General features: G+C 45.0%; 1 protein-coding gene across 5 annotated transcripts in view; it reads right to left on the reverse strand.

The window, feature by feature from the left end:
• SH3YL1 (SH3 and SYLF domain containing 1) overlaps window positions 1–23,771 on the reverse strand; it is a 153,293-nt gene that overhangs the window by 72,014 nt on the left and 57,508 nt on the right. For 4 of the 5 annotated variants that reach the window (XM_075598256.1, XM_075598255.1, XM_075598254.1 and 1 more), the window contains 5 exons: window positions 21,359–21,471; window positions 11,053–11,181; window positions 7,052–7,217; window positions 5,933–5,996; window positions 5,772–5,828 (listed from right to left, as the gene is read on the reverse strand). In XM_075598256.1, coding sequence (XP_075454371.1) covers window positions 5,772–5,828; window positions 5,933–5,996; window positions 7,052–7,217; window positions 11,053–11,181; window positions 21,359–21,471 — 529 coding nt within the window. The remainder of the gene's footprint in view (window positions 1–5,771; window positions 5,829–5,932; window positions 5,997–7,051; window positions 7,218–11,052; window positions 11,182–21,358; window positions 21,472–23,771) is intronic. The other variant, XM_075598257.1, reaches the window with a different exon arrangement.

Raw genomic sequence — 23,771 nt, forward strand, 5'->3', positions numbered from 1 at the left:
ATGGGTATGCAAATTAAATTTAAATGAGTACCATCACACACTTCCTATTTAAGATTAGCTACACTTGTGAGCAGTGAGTAGCTCAAAAGTACGATGTGACAGCGATACTACCTAGCAGCTGGTTTATCTCACACTGCTAGAGCTGCGGTAAAGAAAAGTTGTGATTATGGGCTCTAATCCTGTTGGGACTGACACCATTCCAGTCATTAGGCTGATGCTTTAGGCTCATCAACTTTATATAGTTGGTATGGGAATCCTTTTAGGAAGTCTGGGATGGGACTCATTTAAAAATACTTTGCATAGCCATTGGCATTTCTCCCAGCCAGGTACCTCAGGTGTGCTTCTATTTCAGAAAAGGCATGTCTTAAATATTTTTATTTTTAATATCTCTCTCATTGTATTCAATGACTGATTTGAATGAATCCGCTCGGCTTTTTTAGTACCCAATCCACAGACTGATTTTAGGAGGGGGGATGGATTTGGTCAAAATAATCCGTGGAATTCCGTGAAACAAATTTGTACTGTTCCACGCATCTCTAGTCCCAACAACCAATATTTATGACATTTTCCGTAGCTGAATATTTTTCACTAAATTACAATATTTTTCATGCATTATTAATGATCACCAACTCTCGATTTGAATTAAGATAACTCTTCTGAATTGGAGAGTTATTTTGAGGCTTAGTGAATGAACCCCACAAGCTCCAAAAAACAGGGGCCAGAGAGTTACAATTTAGATGGACATGAATACTGTAGTTCTCAATAAATTGCATCTTATTCAAAAGTAGCTTTATAGGCTGCACTACTATACTTCACATTAATAATTACATCTGTAGATGGAAAACGCTGTAAACATGCTATGTATGGGATAATCCTAGGAAATGAATCCCTCATAAGCACCATATTTTGTATTTGTTTTAGATTTCCTGCTTTTCTCTTAAAATAACTGTAGATGATGTAACAGATACCAGAAATTGAGAGGGGACCACCAGATGGAATTATATATTTGTAATAAACGTCAGAAGCTTGGATATGATAATCATCAACAACAACTATCAGTTCAGGATTAAAGCCATATAAATATAAGTACTTTATGGGGATGCCTTTTTAATGTCTGCTACATTTCTCACTGCAGTTTATGATACAGCTGTTACATTATCCTTCTGTCTAGGATCTTGTTCAAATAATACAGTATCCATGTATCAGGCTGAGCTTGCTTGTTGCTTTTACAATCTAATAATCTGCTCAAGGGTGTCCTACTCAATACAAGGAAAAAAAACTGATTTACTGAAAAATATCACTCAGATTTTAACAACATTTTGTCAATAATAACGCACATAACTGTTGGGGGGGGGGGGAAGAATTTGCAGATACACACAACAAAGCCTTTCACTGACATTTTTAGGGTCATATGCCGTTGGGTGCCCACAGACATAGTTACGACGTCATGGGGTCTGGACCTCCAGGGGCATGTTGAAGAGCAGAATGCAATCTTGCAGGAAGAGAAACGAGAAAGGGGAACACCTCCTCTTCCATTCCGTCATCAGTGACGGTGCAGTGACGTGATCGCGAGTGCCACGGGCCCTTTTGCTTTGATACAAATGAGCTTCCAAGTACAGTTAGTTGTACTGACCTTTCCAATAACTTCATACCTTCTATCACAACCTCCAAACACATGTATATTCCAAGAAAACGTGATTTAAACTGAAACCTCATACTACAAAATATTTACCACTGCTTGCAAGTATCTAATGGTAATGCTCAAAGGCATATAAGGATATACAAACAGTGCCTATTTGGATGAAAGACTAATGAACATATTTCCGGTCTCATTATCATAACCTATAAACAACCTTTTCTAATCTACATATAGCCCTGGTTCCTAGTGAACACAGGCCACTACCGTATGCTGTATAACCTGTCGGCTCACAGGGCCTAAGCCTCTGCCACAGAGAGCCTGGGGCACGCTCAATACTTGATACTTGGTGCAGCGCCTCCACCTGCGACAGCTTCCGCCAGAGGGGAAGTGGTTCTTCGCAGGACCTATGAACATCAACACACACACACAGCAATGACCAACCAGTTAACTTTACTAGCATGAATAATATGGCATAACCTCATTCCTTCTTTATCATCAACCGGTGTCCCTCTTTGTGGCAGACACTATACGCTGCGTCTCGCAGGACGCTCACTACCCTCCTTCACCGGGTGATCCCACCCAGTGTCCAGTACCCGTGTCCAATATTTCCCCCACCCTCAAGTGAGACAGTGAATCTATATGTGTGGACTGCGCAGCCACTGTGTCCTGAATAAATGGTGATACCGTTGGTGCACTTGTAGTTTACCTGCCGGGCACTCCAGTACCCGGTCCTGCAACAGTCTTCACAAAGGATCGCCGTGGGCGTAGATGACGTCGCCCGAAGATGTCCGGGGCGATCCCACCCAGACGTGCAGCAACACGGCAGCGGGGTCTGTGACGTCACAGAGGCGGGTCTAACAGCCCGGTCACAAGGGGACGTCTTCACAAGCCATTGCAGGGCGGCCTTAGTTCCGTGCGCTGTAACTATAGCAACCGGGATGCTGGGACGCATAGCGTTACGTCGCATAGCTGGATTGCTGGTAAGGGCACGGACGCGCGGAATCTGACGCCGCGCGCATGCGCAGTGTGGTTTGACTCGATTTTCACAGGTTTAGGCAATTCGGGTAATTAGTTTAGAGGGTATATTAGACAGGGCACCACTCCTCATAACATACTCCTTGATAAAGGGCCTACAGGTCCGAAACGCGTAGGAGGTGTTTGTGTCCCCATGGGGGGTTTTATTCTTCCAGTTATGTGCTGAATTAAAGGACGTTTTTATCTCCACACCTGGCTCCCTGTTTCCCTGGCTGTGCGCCATTTGCTGCTATTCTACAACTTTACTAGCATGAATAATATGGCATAACCTCATTCCTTCTTTATCATCAACCGGTGTCCCTCTTTGTGGCAGACACTATACGCTGCGTCTCGCAGGACGCTCACTACCCTCCTTCACCGGGTGATCCCACCCAGTGTCCAGTACCTGTGTCCAATATTTCCCCCACCCTCAAGTGAGACAGTGAATCTATATGTGTGGACTGCGCAGCCACTGTGTCCTGAATAAATGGTGATACCGTTGGTGCACTTGTAGTTTACCTGCCGGGCACTCCAGTACCCGGTCCTGCAACAGTCTTCACAAAGGATCGCCGTGGGCGTAGATGACGTCGCCCGAAGATGTCCGGGGCGATCCCACCCAGACGTGCAGCAACACGGCAGCGGGGTCTGTGCCCAGACCTCCCGCTGACTTGGAAATGTCCTGGTAGCGATCACACTCACACTAAGGGAACCGGAACCTATCTATGGCCGGTCCTTAGCTCAGCTTCACACTACTGGGGCTCAAGGTCTAACTGCGCCTGGGGCATGAGGCCTAGGTAGGGGCGGAATGCCTCTCTACACCGGAGCTCCTTCTCCTTCCTCTTACCGCTCGCTCTCCCCAACGTACGCGCCCTGCAACTCCTTTTTCCCTTGTCCTCGCATCTAACTGGTCCTCGCGCGTCACGAGGGTCCGCGGGGCTGCTGGGACCCGTAGTTCCCTGGCCTCCCTCCTATCAGAGATCTCCTCCTTCGCGGGCTTTGCCAATATGCCCGCGCATGTGCAACCTCTGGCCTCGCCGGTCCTGCGCCTGCGCTAACTTCTAACATGGCGGCTCCCTCTATCGCGGAACCTCCGATATCGGAGCGTTCCCTACTACGGCACTCTCCCACCCCATAACAACAAATGTCAGGCAAAAGGGGGTCCCGGCTACATACACATCAAATCAGGAATAAAGACCAGCCGAAAGGAGACAAACAATCAAGTTCAACAACAATAGAAGCAGAATGCTACACTGAAACCCCAAACAAACATTGGCATCATCTGAGAAACGAGATCCATACAGTATTGCTAAAAAGGGAAGTCCATTACTTTTGCTCCAAAGCCACATTAACAATTTATGTTAAAAGTGAAATAAAGAGATTGATTAGTTCATCTCCTCTTTGTCCACATTATGCTTGGGTCATCTTTTTGTCAAGAGAAGAAGTGGTAGCAAAGTTGAAAATTCAGACGGCATACTGAGACCCCAGTTTTAATAATTATTGGAGGTTCGAGAGATAGGTCAATAGCATTCATAGTGGTAGAATGAACATTTCACCACCTCCAGTAGGAGAGTAACAGCAGATCTTAAACATCAGAAAGATCATAGGTCTTTATGGATATTTACTGTATGAACATGATACTGCGAGGCAATGAATTAAGACAGAGCTAATAAGCATGAGAATGGAAGTTTGTTATGATTTTTACTGTATGTACTGAAGTTATTTTACAAAATGGAACATACAAAACTGTAAGCTACTGGTTATTTTCAGCACTTCTGCAGATCAATATGGTCACAGTAAAGTGGCCTAAAAACCAATCACTTGAAACACAGCTCAATTCAAAGACATTTTAAATGCCGCTCTCTATTTATCTCAGGACAGGAAATTAAGCTACAGGTACTGTAGTAACAATATATTTATTAATTACAAAAATAAGTTTCAAAGACGAATACATAAACAAAAGGAACACCTTAATTCTTTCCCTCCTCAAACAAATATTTTCTAAAGAAAACTAGTTTGGTCTAAGTGTTTTTGCATTTAGATACCCAATTAAACCCAAATTAAACTTAACAGAAACAACTCCATGTAGACGAACTAAAATTATAACGATACTACATTCATGGCTTGATTACATGGTATGTATATTTATCATTTACATAATAGTTCTACATGTAGAATACCTCATCTAATGTTAAACACACCCTAATGAGAAGCAAATTAAAGTACTGTATATGCCACACAGATCTTCCAAACCTTGATGAATCAGCGCACACATGCAATATATGACTCAACTTCTAAAACCCACCAGAAAAAAAACTATGCAAAATTAAAATATTTTAATCTTCTGTGCTCCAAATATAATGAACATGAACAGTTCATCGGGACACATGGTTAATAACACGTTCCGAATAGAAGAATGATAAATTGCTGCACACTATTATAATTACAACTACCGGTGCTCCTGGTTCAGGATTCTCTGTATCAATCCAGGGTATAACGAAGGGAAGATCATCAGGGCTCCACGGATTTGCTCAATAAACTAATTTATTACCAATAGATTTAACGTTTCGGCCACACAGGCCTTTCTCAAAAGCAGAAATGGCATAATAATGATCATTATTATGCCATTTCTGCTTTTGAGAAAGGCCTGTGTGGCCGAAACGTTAAGTCTATTGGCAATAAATTAGTTTATTGAGCAAATCCGTGGAGCCCTGATGATCTTCCCTTCGTAATAACACGTTCCGACACATTGTCGTTTGCCAACAAAAAACTGTTGTCATATGTAACGATAGTCAAAGAATATCAATGGTGTTACTTCTTACTAAACAAGAATTTTCATTACATTACCAGTAGCACCTATCACATGAATGGAACAGGTTCCTCATTCTTCTGTTCATTAATCCGGGACCCTCAAAGTCCCCTGACTTTCTCAATGTGTCCTCATTATTCATTCATTATTTCAGCGTGGTATTAGGCTATTAAATTCTATCAAAAATAAGGTACAACATGGCCAATGATCTTTGAACCACTACATGGACGTAGTTTAAAAGAAGGTGCTACAGATGAATGTACTGACTGGTATTAGCTGAAATAAAAAATGTTTGCATATGTTTCTACTTACTCCCAGGAATATTATAGTTGGCAACGTCTGGGTGAAATTTTGGTGCCGATCTTACAGCTGAAAAATAAAAAGTGTATATTATTATATTGTAGGCCAGTTGGTTATTCTCTAATTATCCCATATTCTATGTTTCCTTCATAAGACCAAAACCTTTTTCTTACCTGGCGCTTCACTTGTAGGTGGATGAGAACGTGGCCTTTGTGGTTTTGAAGATGTTTCTTTGGCCTTCAAAATGATAAAAAAATACTTGGATTATACACATACTGTACATACATACGAGAACTTACTCATGTAAATTTTCACTAAAAAAGACAACCTAGAGCAGTCCTTTCTATAAGTTATCCCAAGCACACCTAAGCCTTTATGTAAGGACAGCACACTCTTCATTGGCAAAACATAGTGGAGCACATTTTATATTGATGATCTCTGCCAACAGCAATTTGTGCGGAGTAAGCAAGCTAATTTCAAAGATATGAAGGCATAAATGCCAGCTACTAACAAGCAGAAAAGCTTTTACTACTATATGAGTGAATAGCAAAAATAGCCTACCAAGGAGTCACCTGTTATAGCCGGGCATTACACTAGCATTCTGCTCAAGGACATCTTCTCTCTACCCCTTTTGTGTCAAAAGCCTCTCCCACCTTTAACTTTTCGCTATGACTGCCCCAGAGAAGATAAAGCGGGGTGAGGGGTAGAGGATAAAGGGGGGGGGAGAGAGTATAAAGAGGGTACAAGAAAGGAGATGACGGGAGGAGAGGGGGAAGGAGATGACGGGAGGGGGGGAAAAGGAGATGACGGAAGGGGGGGAAAAGGAGATGACGGAAGGGGGGGAAAAGGAGATGACGGAAAGGGGAGAAAGGATGATGGGGAGGGGCAGAAAGGATGATGGGGAGAGAGGATGAAGAAAAGCATAGACTTAAAGAGGCAGTGAGAGGATGGGGAGGTGAGGATGAGGTGAGGGAGAGAGAGGATAAAAAAATATTTTTGGGGAAGGGGGAGGATGCATGGCGGAAGGTTTGCCTTGGGTACCAAGTACGCTGGCACTGGCCCTGCACTCAATTTATACAATCTCATTCTCTGAGTGCTGTGTATAAAAGCTGGAGAAACATCAGTCACAGGCACAGAAGTCACAGGCACTCACAATTCAATTACTATTAGAAAAAAAAAGAAAGAAAGAAAGAAAGAAAGAGAGTTAATACAGTAATGCTCAATATCTGGCCATGAGCTTATTTTTTTCTGTTTTTGTAATGTAAAGCATTAGGTTTTATAACACAACACACCTTTTTTTGTTCTTTAGATAGTTTTCTCATGTTATAACGATGTTCTTCATTTTGATATTTTTCAGTGAAAGAGTCAAGAATTTCATAAAGACCTTCAGCTTGATCAGGGCGGGGAACTTCACCGAACAAAATTTCATATGCACGAATGTCCTCTTGACAATAAAATCTATAATAAACCACATACTGATTACTCGAACGAAGACTACCTCACTGAAGTACTGCAAAATATACATTACAGAAACTCTAAGAAACCTGATATCAGTGAAATAAATGTAAATCATTAGCAGATTTGCCTTTTTAAAAGGTTATGACATCCAAATTGTGTGTGGTCTTCTTGAGATTAAATCCTTAGCATATTAAATACTATATATTGTGCATGTAAAATACTTGGTATCAATGCCAAAATACAGTATTCTGTAGGAAACGTGTGCTTTGTAGAATTCTTGAACGCCTCAACGTTTTACCATGTATTTTTAAAATACAGTTAAGGCGATGTTAACCACATACCTAAAAATCCCACATTTTATTCCTATATCCATTAGTGCAGAATGACAAAATAATTACTTGTTAGGTTATGTATTTTTGTGTGCACCTTATTACTGCTGTGCATGTCCAATGTTGGTGGTAGAGTGGATGGGTGAAGGTTATAGTTGTCCCAGGGAGGGCAGTTGGGCATCTCGGGAGGGATTAACCCCTCCATTATTTTCACGGTAACAACTGCTAAGGTTATCCCCTCCCGTAAAGCCTAAACAACCACCCTGGGGTAACTAACCCCTTCACACACCCCCTCTACCACCAACACCACACAGGAATGAGTAAAAGTGCTATTAGCCAAAGATGGCTAATAGCATTTTTGCCAATTCAAATATTCATTATAGTGCAATATAATAAAATGCATTACTATAAAAATGCATTACTATAAAAAACGCATTACTATAAAACAAAAAACTCTAGCCATTTAATCCATTGATTGTTCCTGTGGTCATCTATGCCCTCAGTTAATTCATTAAGGGAGGCCTAAACACCCACCGCAGGGAAGCTATGAAGGTGGTATTTGGCCAGTGGTGGGTTTTTAGGCCTACCAGGTGGGTAGCGGGAGTGGTTAACCTCTTCATTACCATTTGTGATTTCTTGAAGATAATCCATTGGTCGTCTAAAAATACAATATGATTAATTCATGAAATAAAAGCTGGGACTATTTGTTGGAGGTATAGGGGGTGTGTGCTGGGGGTAGTTGCCTCCTGGGAGGGCGGTTAGGCCTCTCAGGGGGCTGGGGCTAGCGGAAGGGTTAATACGTTCATTACCATAGCGGTTAGCCACGAAGGGAATGAAATGTGTTTTTTTAATAATTAAAAGCGTAATATTGATTGCCAATATGGCTATCTAGGCCAGGTGTGGGCAACCTATTTTTCAATGTAGCCACAGTTGTGGCGAATTAGAAGTGAAAATAGCCACACAATGTACAAATTGAGGTATTATGTTGCACATGCGAACATTTTAAACACACACTCTTTGAACAAGTTTATAAATTCTCAGGGCCGTTCTATAGTGTGTGCGAGCGTGCGTGCACGTGACGCATGCTTCTTGTGTGTATGCTGTGAGCGAGTGAGGTACTGTGTGTGTGTGTGTGTGTGTGTTATAAATACGTTTGAAATAAATAAAGAAATGCTTTAATAAATTATTTATTAACATTGTACACACACACACACACACACACACACATTTCAGTGGTGGTAGTGGCGTAAAATCTTTATTTTCCTCATCTTCCCCCCTGTCGGCCGGTTCCACGCTCCCTGCCGTGCGCAGCACCATTATAGAAAGGCTGACTAACCTCAGCCAACTATAACTGCCACGCGCGCACATGGCACAGCAAGCACACGCACTATAGAACGGCCCTCAGACCGCAACCCCCCTCATCCTCTCACCCCCCTTTACGCCATAACTACCCTCCTCCTCATCATCTCCTCACCCCCTCATCATCACCATCTCATTTAACTCCCCCTCATCATCTTCCCTAGCACCCTTGATCAGCACCCTTCATCTCCCCCATCATCAAGCACCCCCTCTCCCCCCCAGTGGTGGGATTCAACATTTTTAGTAAAAGATTATCTCCCACCAGGGGGGGAGGGGGAAGGGAGAAGGGGGAGATGTTTTATGTTTATGTATTATATTTATGTTTTTTTTTAAATGTTTTTATTCAGTTGAACAGGACTGCATGTGGGGGGGAAGGGGGGTAAAGACCAGAGCCCCCCTCACGTCACTCCAAGCCACCCCCCCACATCTCTCCCAGCCCCCTCACATCTCACCCAGCCCCCTCACATCACTCCCAGCCACCACCCACATCTCTCACAGCCCCCTCACAGCTTACCCAGCCCCTTCACATCTCACCCAGCCCCCAGCCCCCCTCACATCTCACCCAGCCCCCCTCCCATCTCTCACAGCCCCCTCGCATCTCACCCAGCCCCCTCACATCTCTCACAGCCCCCTCCCATCTCTCACAGCCCCCTCCCATCTCACCCAGCCCCCTCCCATCTCACCCAGCCCCCTCCCATCTCTCACAGCTCCCTCCCATCTCTCACAGCCCCCTCCCATCTCACCCAGCCCCCTCCCATCTCTCACAGCTCCCTCCCATCTCTCACAGCCCCCTCACATCTCACCCAGCCCCCTCCCATCTCACCCAGCCCCCCTCCCATCTCACCCAGCCCCCCCTCCCATCTCACCCAGCCCCCCTTCCATCTCATTCAGCCCCCCTCCCATCTCACCCAGCCCCCCCTCCCATCTCACCCAGCCCCCCCTCCCATCTCACCCAGCCCCCCTCACATCTCTCCCAGCCCCCTCACATTTCATCCAGCCCCCTCACATTTCACCCAGCCTCTCACATCTCACCTCAAATCTCTCCCATCTCCCCTCAAATCTCTCCCAGTCCTCCCATCCATGCCTACCTTGTCCGGTAGTGGAATCTCTTGAGTCAGAGCAGAAGCAGCACGGGGAGAGGAGCGGTGAGGTAGCAGCAGACAGGAAGTTCCGGGTCAGGCTGCTAGATGGCGCACCTCCCCTGCAGTCCTGCTCTGACTCTCACAAGTAATTATGTTACTGGCTCATACTTTCAGCCGGGTGCCACATACCATCTCCACGCAGCTTACCATCTCCCCCTGCCGCCTGTTAGGAAAGTTAGAAATCCCCCCCCACTTAGGGAGTCCCGGCAGCCCTGTTCGCCACAGTTTCACTGCCAATTCGCCACAAGTGGCGAATGGCGACAGAGTTGCCCACCCTGGATCAAGGCTGTCCATTGAGAGGGCCTAGTAATCCACAGTGAAAATCAATGGTTTTAGGTTTCAAATTTATTTAAAAAAAATGTTTTGGTAATTACTGTATGTGTATTTTATTTTGATTAATGGCCCAACCCGCTTTTAGCCACATTTGGCTTATAGGGATATGGGGCATTAGTCTAGAGAGAGAGGGGGGGGTGGTGAGCGATAAGGTCACCCGGGGGGGGGGAACTACATTCATTTCAAGTCCGGGGAGCCCCTGCTTCCCGAGGTACATGCCTTGGGGGGGCGTATAGGGGTGCCGGTATCTTGGGGCTATTTTAATTTCCTGATCACGTGGGTCGTGCCGCGAGTCATTTAAACTTGCAGGCGATACCTGTACCCCATACGACCTGAATCTTGGGATGCAGGGGGTCCCCTGCTTCAATGCTACAGTATATACTAAAAAGAAAAATAGTGCAATCTGCTATAAGAGCTGCTCTGAGGGACACAGCGAGAGGGACTGCTTCTCGCTGATCTCACAGCGCAGCGCTTACAGACTGGTGGCGGCCCGGTAGGTCTCATTCAGAAGCAGGGACCCCCGCTATGTTAATCCTTCTGGGAAATTCACTCAGCACTGGGCCGTGATCGCACTTGGCCCCGATTGCGGCCGCGGTCCATCCGCTCCAAGTGCCGCAAGGAGGAACTCGAATCCCGCCACATCTGTTACTTTTGATAAAGTAAATAACTTACTTCCGATTTGTTTCTTTTCTTTCAATCAAACCAGATCCTTCCAAAGATATTCCAGCAAATAGTCCACGTGATTTGCAGTATGTGTATACTGCAGCCGAGCTTCTTATTGCAACATCTCCTTCTAAATTTCTATGATAAAGCAGAGTTCAGAGTTTATTAAGAACTCTTAATAAAAATATTCTATTTTGTAAAACTCCTGCAAGCATAAAAACAGAGAGGGACAATTTGAACCTCCCACCTTGCCCAGTTTCCCTATACACTGCGAAATATTAAATGTGTCACAGTACAGGGTGGACCAGACTACTAGGGATCGTAAACTCAAGGCAGAACGGAGAGGTTAAATAAATTAAGGTTTATTTTTGCCAGAGCCAACAGGGAACATCACAAACCAAACATGGAAACAACTCACGAAAACGGAGAACACTGGGACTCCTAACTAGGTAGTGTAGGGCCCTTGCAAAGCTAGCTTACCCTGGATGTCACCTCTGTAAGTCCATTCCTCAATATCCCTGTAACTATGGATGACCTCCCCAGGTTCGCACAGTCCTTGATACCCTTGGTCTCTTGACAATGAAACCAACCAAAAACAACGGTGGAGCTCTGATCAGTACAAGCTTCTATAGTTTCTCGGCCTCCATTTGGAAACATGGAGAACCAGGTGCCGACCAATCAACAGAGACCATTACTCCGAGTTAATTAGAATCGAGGGCTCATTGGGAATGGACTAATCAGGGCAGGGGGCTGAGCCAGTGTCCAAGGAACGCAACAAAAGGGCAAAATCTGGGAGCATGGAAAATTCTAACCAACCAACCAGGCCGATGGGGCTACGACTAAAACTCCATTCCCCCGACTTCAACTCCATTCCTCCTGCATGGCTAGACGCCTGGCTACTGGGAGAGAACAATGTTGCGGTTTTGGAGTGTGTACTCTCCCAGCCGACGGGCGTATCCCCGCCCAACTAAGCGTTTTCCATAAGCACTGCACCTGGCCCTACACAAAGACTAAACCCGCGAATCAGTATGTGCCTGATGTTAGCCGTTGTTGTTAGCCCAGGCACACATATACATAATAAATACAGAAAAAGTTTGCAACACAGTGTAAACACACAGGAACCAGAGTTTAAACTTCAACAGGGCTGGGAAATTTTCAAGCCCCGAGATGGCAATTTAACCCCTTAGTTGGGTGGCCATCTTCCCTAGTAGGGGCAGCAAAAGGGATTAACCTTTATTTGTCTGAGCACGCTGTCCATACCGTCACAACTAGTCAGCTTTTTTTCATATATTTTGAGTTTTTTTACCTATCCAACTATTATTTGCTTTATTGTATTAATCTTCAGTACATCAGTTTATGTAGCACTGCCCTTCTTGTGAAATATTACTTCCTCACATTGCCCTCTAGCCCTACTCTATTACCACTTGTTCTAGCATTTCAATTTCAATCTTTTCTGAAAAATACTTCCCTTTTGTAACCCATCTATAACTTTGAGGTATATCACTTATGTCCTCCCACCTCTTTCCATGGGGTATGGTCCTTTTCATCCCTCTATTTTAGTTGTACTTACTGTACTTGGACCAGCACCTACTGTATGTGTAGCTTGCAACTCTCAAGTCACAGTTGAGAATATTTATTTGCAGCATACAATACGCTCATTAGCATCCATTAGCTATTCAATAAACATTAAAAAAAAAGGTTTTACATTGTTGCTACAGTAACTAAAAACTACAATGCAGACCCAGCTTTTGTGCTGAGTTTTAGGATTCATGAATTTCCTTTGGCCTTTAACATTCACTATTAACTCTGCAATTACATAAACTTTTACACTGCATTTACTATGCTCTTTTACTTTCAGCAACTCTGGAGATCCTTACACAAATGTGGAAATATAAAGGAAGTGTGCTATTAACAAATGGCCAGGAGCTAACTGTGATGGGGAGGGGGTAACCAGGCTTAAGCCCACTTGGTTGCCCCTGAGCTGTGTTTTTGGGGTTCCTAGAGTGTCAGCTCTTGGACCCGTGTAGTGTGCATGCATAACTGTGACTGTGTGCAAATTATGCGACAATAAAGATTTTTCTGTGTTTCGCCTTTCCTGGGGTGCTGGGACCAGGAGATTTCTAGGCTGAGAGTTTCAGGGTAGGTTTGACGGAGAAACTTCTTTCAGATTGTGTCTATTTAGCAGGGTTCCAAAGTTATTGGAGACCCCAAAAATGTACCCCGGATTCAGGTTAGATTACCGGCTACATTGAAGCGCAGTGCTATGGTCAAAACCCTACCATGAAAAGCGTTCTTGCGACTCACCACTAGGAGGTCCTGCTTCAGCACAGGCCAGTAAAATGAGGCACAGGGAGAAAAGGGTAACTGAAACAGTCAAGGGGTCCCTAATATAACAGGAGGGGCTGCCCAGTTCTTACCCGGGTCACCCTAACTCGGGTATAAGGAGTTTAGGGTTTACGTCAGCCAAAAAATAAAACAGCAGGTTTTTATAAAAATAAGAAGTTTATTTCTCGAGAGTCAGAGATATGGCTAATGGGAGAAAAAACACAGTTACAGTTTTCACTCTCTCTCTCCCGCCAAATAAACGTAGCACATTTTAATAAAGAAGAATAGAAAAGTATAGGTTATTAAAGCTGGTATGTTTTAAAATGTTATATACTTTATGCATTAAATCAGTCAGGATCTTTTGTCCTGCAAGACTCAGAGGGGGGCTTATGGTAATATAGTGTAGAGCCATCCAGTCTGATGCTGGATCCCTAGATACTGTCGCGGCCGAGTTTATTCTAACATTTGCCCGGTCTCGGCCGCGACAGATACCGGGCGCGCGCCAAGGTGTCCCGTGCGCGCCGGAGCCTCGGAGGATCGGTCCTCCGATCGAGGCACCCCTCTCTGGGTCCACCGGGTCCCCCGAAGCCCCCCACCGCTATCCCCCACATTAGAGGAACCCAGGGCTCCCTCGGGGAGCCCTGGGCACACGAGCCATGCACGCACGCTCCCGATGAAGCGTGACCGCGCATCGATGACGCGCGGCACGCCGAGGGAAAAAAACGAGCAAGCCGGGAAACCTCCCGGCTTGCGGCTCGAGCCGAGTTAGAATAAAGTGTGCCGCCTCTGTATAAGTGACACCAGATGCTAGGGGTGTTAAAGCCGTTCAGATAAGATGGTTGTGTTAAGGGCCAGTGTACTGTCATGAAAGGCAGACCCTCCTGCAAACTAGACAGAGCAGAGCCACACTGCAGGAGCTTTGCATGACAACTAAGCAAGATGGCTGTTTTGTCGCACATGCCCAGTGCCATGCTGAAGCTGGAGGTGCCAGGTTTAACAAACCTGGCAAAGTGTGTGAGTAGCCAGGGATGAATTTCCCATGCCACGGGTTGGAGGGCAAGCTGTGGGACTGCCTGTCCCAAAGTGTATGACAGCTAGTCGCCATCCCAGAACGCTCTCTGCTGTTGTTCTCTCTTTTGTGTGCCATGTGTTCCTATGTGGTTCTATGTGTTCCAAGTGATTCCATAAGTCCAATTTGCCATAAGGGCAAGAACAGGTCGGACCAGACCCAGAGACGCCTTGCTGAGATTGCAAGGAAAAAGGCTGCAGGACTTTTTAAACCGGAATGTTTTCTAAGTCTCCACTTCGGCACTGGGCTGTTTTAAAGACTTTATTTCAACTAGGAAAGTCAGTTTGTCAACCCTAGACACCCAGTAAGTGTATCTTTTTCTGTCTATTGTAATTCAATGTGTGTTCGCCTGTTTCAATTGAATAAATGACAATTTATTTTACTTATTGGCTTTGCTCAATTATATGATCCCAGTTTTAAATGTGTAAATACCTGTCCCCTGTGACACTAACCTTGTTACAGATTACCTCTGACCTTATGAAGCAAGTAGGTTGCCTTCCAAAAGCTCGTCAATGTAACATTGTGCTAGTCCATTAAAAAGGGTCACACAAAATTGATGACTTGATACATTTTCCTGTCTAAATATATACGATTGGGCTAATATGGGTTCCTTAATATATCTTTACACATACTGTATGGATAAATCTAACGTTATTGTAACTTCATTGAATATGTTTTGAAAGGAGTTACGCAAGAAGCTATACACTGTAAGCCAACTCATCGGATAAAGCATCGGATATAGTTCCTATCGGATTTTAAATTAGTCGATTTGCATTTTGAATCTGTCGTCTCATTATTTTATTTCACACCAACTGTGAGAGATATATATATATATATATACAGTGCTTGACAAATCACCCAAAAATCTACTCGCCGAACCAAAAAATCTACTCGCCACCTAGTGCCGCCCCTAGTCCCGCCCCCAACCCCGCCTCTAGTCCCGCCCCCAGCCACGCATTTTAAAAAAAGCCATAAATTAAATAAATTGAATAAATTCCTAGTAAGAACAACATTCGTTTTTGATATTAGTTTATTTATTGTATTACATTATACTACAATTAGTCCTTGGTGTGTGTGTGTGTGTATAAATGTCAAATCTAGAAAAAAAAAGCCAGATGTGGATGAATAGTTTCCTGCACCCCTTAACTAGTGTCTGGATGCCCCCGCTTCACAATATTTAAAGCAGCAATCCCGTCTGGGATCTTACCTGATCCGCAGAACCTCAAAGTCCAGGTACCCTCATTCCCGCAATGTTATACATTGGAGGTGAGGTGTTCGTTACCTGTCTTCTGGGTTAGGGGGGGTTCGATGTCTTCCGTGTGAAGCTTGAGTCAGATCTGGAAGTAAGCAGTATAGGTTATTTCAGTGTAGTATAGGGCAGTTAAGATATCCAGATCCATAGTGTGAGAGTGTGTGGGGGAGAGAGCGAGAGTGTGTGGGGGAGAGAGAGAGAGAGTGTGGGAGAGAGTGAGAGTGAGTGAGAGAGAGAGTGAGAGAGAGAGAGAGTGGGAGAGAGAGAGAGTGGGAGAGAGAGAGAGAGAGTGGGAGAGAGAGAGAGTGGGAGAGAGAGAGAGTGGGAGAGAGAGGGAGAGAGAGAGAGTGGGAGAGAGAGAGAGTGGGAGAGAGAGAGAGTGGGAGAGAGAGAGAGTGGGAGAGAGAGAGAGTGGGAGAGAGAGAGAGTGGGAGAGAGAGAGAGTGGGAGAGAGAGAGAGAGAGTGGGAGAGAGAGAGAGTGGGAGAGAGAGAGAGAGAGAGTGGGAGAGACAAAGAGAGAGTGGGAGAGACAGAGAGAGAGTGGGAGAGACAGAGAGAGAGACAGAGAGAGAGTGGGAGAGACAGAGAGAGAGTGGGAGAGACAGAGAGAGAGTGGGAGAGACAGAGAGAGAGAGTGGGAGAGACAGAGAGTGGGAGAGACAGAGAGAGAGAGTGGGAGAGACAGAGAGAGAGAGTGGGAGAGACAGAAGAGAGAGTGGGAGAGAGAGAGTGGGAGAGAGAGAGTGGGAGAGAGAGAGTGGGAGAGAGAGAGTGGGAGAGAGAGAGACAGAGACAGAGAGAGACAGAGAGAGACAGATAGAGACAGATAAAGAGACGTCAAGGCGCCGTGACGTTGACGCTGCTCCGCGCTGATTGGATGTTTTCAGCCGACAGTGCTCTGAAAAACAGCTTGGCTATCGGCTGAAAACTCCAGCGCCTCAGCACGCCTGCGGACGCTCGCGTGAGCCCCCTCATTGAGTATGCAGGGGCTCAGCGCGGAGCGTCCGCACGGCTCAGCGCGGCCTGTCCTTCTATGGACTCCGCCAGAGAGACAGATAGAGAGAGACAGACAGATAGAGAGAGACAGACAGAGAGAGACAGACAGAGACAGACAGACAGAGAGAGACAGACAGAGAGAGACAGACAGACAGAGAGAGACAGACAGAGAGAGACAGACAGAGAGAGACAGACAGAGAGAGACAGACAGACAGAGACAGACAGACAGAGAGAGACAGACAGAGAGAGACAGACAGACAGAGAGAGACACACAGAAAAAGAGAGACACACAGAAAAAGAGAGACACACAGAAAAAGAGAGACACACAAAAATGAGAGAGACACAAAAATGAGAGAGACACAAAAATGAGAGACAAAAAAAGAGAGACACAGAACACACACAGAGAGAATGAGAGACAAAGACAGAGAGAGGGCGAGGGCGACACAGGGAGAGGGCGACAGGGAGAAGGCGAGGGCGACACAGGGAGAGGGTGACACTCACAGACACACACTCACTCTCACTCACTCAGACACTCACAGACACGCAGACACTCACGCAGAGACACACTCACGCAGAAGACTCACAGACACACACTCAGAGACACTCACTCACACACACACAGACAGGCACACAGACACACAGACAGGCACACACACAGACACACAGACAGGCACACACACAGACACACACACAGACACACAGACAGGCACACTGACAGACACACAGGCACACTGACAGACACACACACACACAGGCACACTGACAGGCACACTCACAGACACACAGGCACACTCACAGACACACAGGCACACTCACAGACACACAGGCACACTGACAGACACACAGGCAAACTGACAGACACACAGGCAAACTGACAGACACACAGGCACACTGACAGACACACAGGCACACTCACAGACACACAGGCACACTGACAGACACACAGGCACACTGACAGACACACAGGCACACTGACAGGCACATAGGCACACTCACAGACACACAGGCACACTCACAGACACACAGGCACACTGACAGACAGACACACACACACACACACACACAGGCACACTGACAGACACACACACACACACACACACACACAGGCACACTCACAGACACACAGGCACACTCACAGACACACAGGCACACTGACAGACACACACACACACAGGCACACTGACAGACACACACACAGGCACACTCACAGACACACAGGCACACTGACAGACACACAGGCACACTGACAGACACACAGGCACACTGACAGACACACAGACACACAGGCACACTCACAGACACACAGGCACACTCACAGACACACAGGCACACTGACAGACACACACACACACAGGCACACTGACAGGCACACTCACAGACACACAGGCACACTGACAGACACACAGGTACACTCACAGACACACAGGCACACTGACAGACACACAGACACACAGGCACACTCACAGACACACAGGCACACTGACAGACACACAGGCACACTCACAGACACACAGGCACACTCACAGACACAAAGACACACAGGCACACTCACACACTCACAGACACTCAGTCTGTCACTCACACACTCACCGGGTCACACGTGGCAGCAGTGGGGTCTCCGCACGGCAGTGGGCCCTCTCCAAGACATGGGACACACAGCGCAGCGTGGGCCTCAGCAGCAGCAGCAGCAGGTCCCCCCAGGTCCCGTTCCCCCCCCCCCCCCCAGAAGCGGCCGACGCCGCAGCACGCTCCCCGGACACCCCCGGGCAGCATGCGAGGATCGGGGGCAGGTGATTAGGGGGAGATCATGGGCAGGAGGCGGACTGGCGCAGGAGGCGCGCACGGGGGAAGCTGGGTTGGCACTTCCCCCTCCGTCCCACGTGGGGAGCGGAGGGTGCGGGGGGGCTGGATCGCGCGCTTGTTTTGGGCTTCCCCCTCCGTCCCACGTGGGGAGCGGAGGGGGGAGGGTGTGGGGGCTGGATCGCGCGCGGCGCTTGTTTTGGGCTTCCCCCTCCGTCCCACGTGGGGAGCGGAGGGGGGGGCTGGGTTGCGCGCGGGGCTTGGTTTGGGCTTCCCCCTCCGTCCCACGTGGGGAGTGGGGGGGGGAGGGATGCGGGAGATTCTGGGTTGCTGGGGGGAACAGGCAGCGCAAATGGCAGGACACTCTGCTTGCCCTGTGCACGCGCGCCGGGACCACAGGATTTGCCGCCATTTTTTTTAACTTTTTTTTTAACCCAATCAGGGAGGGGGATTATTTATTTATTTATTTAAAAAAAAAAAAAAAAAAAAATTGGCACGAGCAGGGGAATTCATTGAGCTGCAGCACGGGTCGCCAGCTGCCTAAATTCACTCGCAACGGGCGACAGGTTATCATTATTTGTCGAGCACTGTATATATATATATATATATATACATATATATAATCATTTTGTTTATTTTAACTTGCTTGCTATAGCATTCATAATTTAAAATTATAACACCATGGAATTATGTTTAAGTCATGAGTATTGATCAAGCAATTATGAATTAAAAACTAATGCAATACATATGGTTTAAAACTGATTAAAAAAATATGCATAGTGGTTTTAATCATACAAAAAAGTATGCAAGTTTAAGCAGCACTCCACTAGAGACAAAGTATCTCAGTAGATAAATAAATGATCAGGTGCGCAGAAACAGAGAGGGACCCGTGGCCCCCTCAGAGAAATAACTAAATAGATATGATGGTTCCCAGCACTCAAAAAATGAAAAAATAAGTACAAGACATCAATAGAAAACTAACAGTAATGTATTGAAACAATAAATGTATAACATAAGCCAACCCCATTGTAGGCTAGGAGGGAGCCTAACATGAAAAAGAGGGCTAAACAAAAAATCACAAGTCTGGAGAGGGAGGGAGGTGGGGGAAAAAATGTGGGGAATAACAACCATAGGGGAAAAGAAAAAGCAGTAGGCAAAAAAGAGAAAAACACGGGTGACATAACATACGGTAAGGTAAAGGTGATATAATATAAGGGGGCAACGACCGTTCCGGGGACAAAGATTCCCCTTCCTCAGGCCCGTTCCCACAAACTAAAATAGGCTGTGGTACTTCCCTTTATAATATCCCTCCACCTAAACATCCCTCAAAAAATCAGCAAGAAGACAGAAGTCAAATAATACAGGCTGTATACTAAAGTCAACTAACCCTGGTATACTGTCAACTGCCAGGATTAATATCTCTGAGTAAAGCACACAAATTTTTGTGTATTTTGTTCAGGCTTGGCTTTAGAGTATCTATTCTTAATTGTGCAAACATTGGGGACATTATCCTGTTAGACATGAGGACACTGATGTCTGCTCATTTGTAGCTTGTACTGTGTAAATTTGCAATTTCCTGAGATTGAGAATTTACATGCGGATTAATTCATTTATGCCTGTTTAGGGGACCTCCTTTGTAAGGTTTACATATTTGTGTGCTTTACTCAGATATTAATCCTGGCAGCCTATTTTAGTTTGTGGGAACGGGCCTGAGGAAGGGGAATCTTTGTCCCCGAAACGGTAATTGCCCCCCTACAATCTATCACCTTTATCTTACCGTATGTTATTCGTCCCACGTGTGTTTCTTTCTTTTTTGTCCACTGCTTTTTCTTTTTCCCCTATGGTTGTTATTCCCACTTTTTACCCCACCTCCCTCCCTCTACAGACTTGTGATTTTTTGTTTAGCCCTCTTTTTTCATGTTGGGCTCCCTCCTAGCCTACAATAGGTTTGGCTTATATTATACATTTATTGTTTCAATACATTACTGTTAGTTTTCTATTGATGTCTTTGACTTATTTTTTCATTTTTTGAGTGCTGGGAACCATCATATCTATTTAGTGGTTTTAATCATGTTCCAAATAAGTATATTTGAAGTGAATAAAAAGTTGTTTTAGTGTTAGAATTGACAGAGTAATGAGAGCCAAGGGAGAATGGTGTGTATATTGATTAGGTTATGGTGGGTATGGCCCATTATTACCTTTGGGAAAGTATTACAGTACTTGAAAAAAACATCAGGTGTTTAAGAATGGTGTAAAAAAAAAAAAACCCAAATGTTATAAAGTTTATGTTAAAGAAATAAAAAAATCTTTATTTATCTTCAATATCTGATCACAGAATATATCAGAATGAAAGCTTGTTTAAGTTCTATAACTGGAAACAGGAAATGTGATTTTTACATTCTCATATCACTGAAAAAAAGAAAATGTTTATGTTTCATATGTGTGTTCACTAAAACTTTTGCAATAATCAGCATATATAAAACAGTACAGGCATACCCCGGTTTAAGGACACTCACTTTAAGTACACTCACAAGTAAGGACATATCGCCCAATAGGCAAATGGCAGCTCACGCATGCGCCTGTCAGCACGTCCTGGACAGCAATACCGGCTCTCTACCTGTACCGAAGCTGTGCGCAAGCGGGGAGACTATATAGAGCCTGTTACGAATGCGTTATTTACATCAGTAATACACGTATATGATGTTTGCAGTACAGTACATGCATCGATAAGTGGAAAAAAGGGAGTGCTTCACTTTAAGTACATTTTAGCTTTACATACATGCTCCGGTCCCATTGCGTACGTTAATGCGGGGTATGCTTGTAATAACTTTAATGACCAGGTTGTCTTTACTGCATGTTATGTTCCACTTACCTTCCTAAAGGCCCAATGGCCACAGTGAAATTCCCTCCAAGTGTAAGGTTGCCACCTTTTGCAAAAGCTTCAACTGCTCTTTTATGATTTAGTATAATAACTAAATCAGACACCTATTAAAAGAAAAAAAGGTTATTAAAAACAAATACTTCATACTCTGGTGCTGAAAAAAACCCATGTACAATAAATACATTCTATACACAACACTCCATATAAATCTGCTTAGTTAATACATCCCAAGTTAAACAGATATATACACTGCATATATTTATATACAGTGACGAGAAGGGAAAAAAAAAAAAAAAAAAAAAAGATTGTGAACCCCAATAATTATTACAGACATTCCATATAGTTTTCCATGATAACCTTCTTGAATCAAAACCAGTCCTTTCTTAAATATCCAATAGGGTTTATATTAACCAATTTAATATATTTTGAAACAAAATTATGTATGAATTAGACAAACAATGAGTAATTAAAGGTCAGGGTAAGTGCAAAAGTAAGTGAAACCCCTGTTTTATCAGATAAATTAAAGGGGATAATTAGAATCAGGTATTTACATAATTAGGTAGATCATCAGGGGTGAGTTTAGGAGGCACCACTCTATGTAAAGATCAGAAACTTTAAGAGTTTGGTCTATACCATACAGGTGTGTGGAAACACGTCATGCCACGATCAAAAGAAATGTCTGAGGACCTCAGAAAAGCAGTTACTGATGTTCATCAGTCTAGAAAGGGTTCCAAAACCATTTTTTTCCCCCAATGTTTTTATTAGGCATTTAGACATTACAACAGGTACAGCAAATATCGTAGCCTAACATTTTTGAAACATCACTGTTTTTTTTGGGGGGGGAAACAGAGTGGCAACCTGAGTTGTCAGAGAAAAGGGGGAGTGCCTTCGGAGAGGGAAGGCAGAAGGGGGGGTGTGAGGGAGGGGAGAGGGGAGGAAAGGGGGAATAGGGGGGTGGGTGTCCCATCTGGCTGTTGAGAATTCTCTGCCAGAGGCAGTTTTTAGTCCCTTATGGGGAAGGGATGGACCTCCGTCTCGCCGGAGCTGATTGACGCTCTCTGTTGAGGCGAATCCAAGGTTCCCAGATATCCTCAAAGGCGGTGATTTTTTGTCTAACGGTGGCGGTAAGCCTTTCCATGATCATCACATCACCGATTCTTTTTTTTATTGTATTCAGTGCTGGCATAGTTGTTTTCCTCCAGGAGGCCGCAATACAGCATCTTGCTGCGGTGAGAATGAAGGATATTAATTTCCTGGTTAGTCGGACAATGTCGGTCATTGGTGCGGCCAACAGGTAGGTCAGTGGTTCAATAGGTATTTCTAGGTCGGTGACCTCTTTTATCAAAATTTGGACCTTGGCCCAGTATTTCACAATTTCTGGACAGGACCACCAGATGTGGGCCATGTCCCCTCTATTACCACAGCCTCTCCAGCATAGGTCTGCTGCCAGAGGGTAGATCTGGTTTAATCGTGCTAGGGTAAGATACCAGCCAAACATGATCTTATAGATGTTTTCCTTTATTGTAGTACATAGGGAAGTTTCTGAGGCTGCCTGCCAGATTTCTTCCCAAGTCTCTCTTTCTATATTCATACTCAGGTCTGCTGCCCATCTGAGCATATAGTCATGCTGTGTGGGGGTCGTTGAGTGCTCTAGTGCACTATATATTTCCGAGATTAGACCCTTCTGGTGAGTCTTAACCTCGCAGAGGTGTTCAAACTTAGTGAGAGTGGGGTATTCTGGGAGAGGACATGTAGTCCGTACAAAGTTTCTGATTTGGAGGTATTTGAATGTGTCCAATTCTTTAATTTTATATTTGGTCCTCAGTTCTTGATAGCTCAGGAGCTTCCCTAGGCTCAGTATATCAGCAATCGCCTCTATACCCCGTGTGTTAAAATGGACGAACAATTTAGATCCACATCCCGGAGGGAATTTCGGATTGTTAAAGATAGGGGTCAATTGAGAGCTTGTTGAGGAAAGGTCATATTTATATTTGCATCTTATCCAGACGTCCCACGTGTGTCGTGAGGCCTGTAGTTTAAGATTGTGTATGTGCCCATCTCCTCTGTCCAGGCTCTAGAGGCAGGCTTGCAGAGAAGGCATCTTGGCATATTGAGTCTCAATTTTTACCCAGCAACAACGGGTCGGGTCTGAGTTCCACGTTACTACCTGCTTGAGCTGTGCGGCTAAGTAGTATTTATATAGGTCTGGTACTCTCAACCCTCCTCTGGATCTTGTAGCCATCAGGACTAATCTGGCGACTCTGGGCCTCTTGCTCTGCCAAATGAAGTGGAGCAATCTGTTCTGTATGTATTTTAGATCAGTGCCCGGAACGTGGATCGGGAGTGTCTGAAAAAAGTATAACATTCTTGGGAGTATATTCATCTTAGCGGAGATCATCCTCCC

The sequence above is a fragment of the Ascaphus truei genome, chromosome 4 (assembly GCF_040206685.1).
Source record: "Ascaphus truei isolate aAscTru1 chromosome 4, aAscTru1.hap1, whole genome shotgun sequence".
In the NCBI taxonomy this organism is placed as follows: domain Eukaryota; kingdom Metazoa; phylum Chordata; class Amphibia; order Anura; family Ascaphidae; genus Ascaphus; species Ascaphus truei.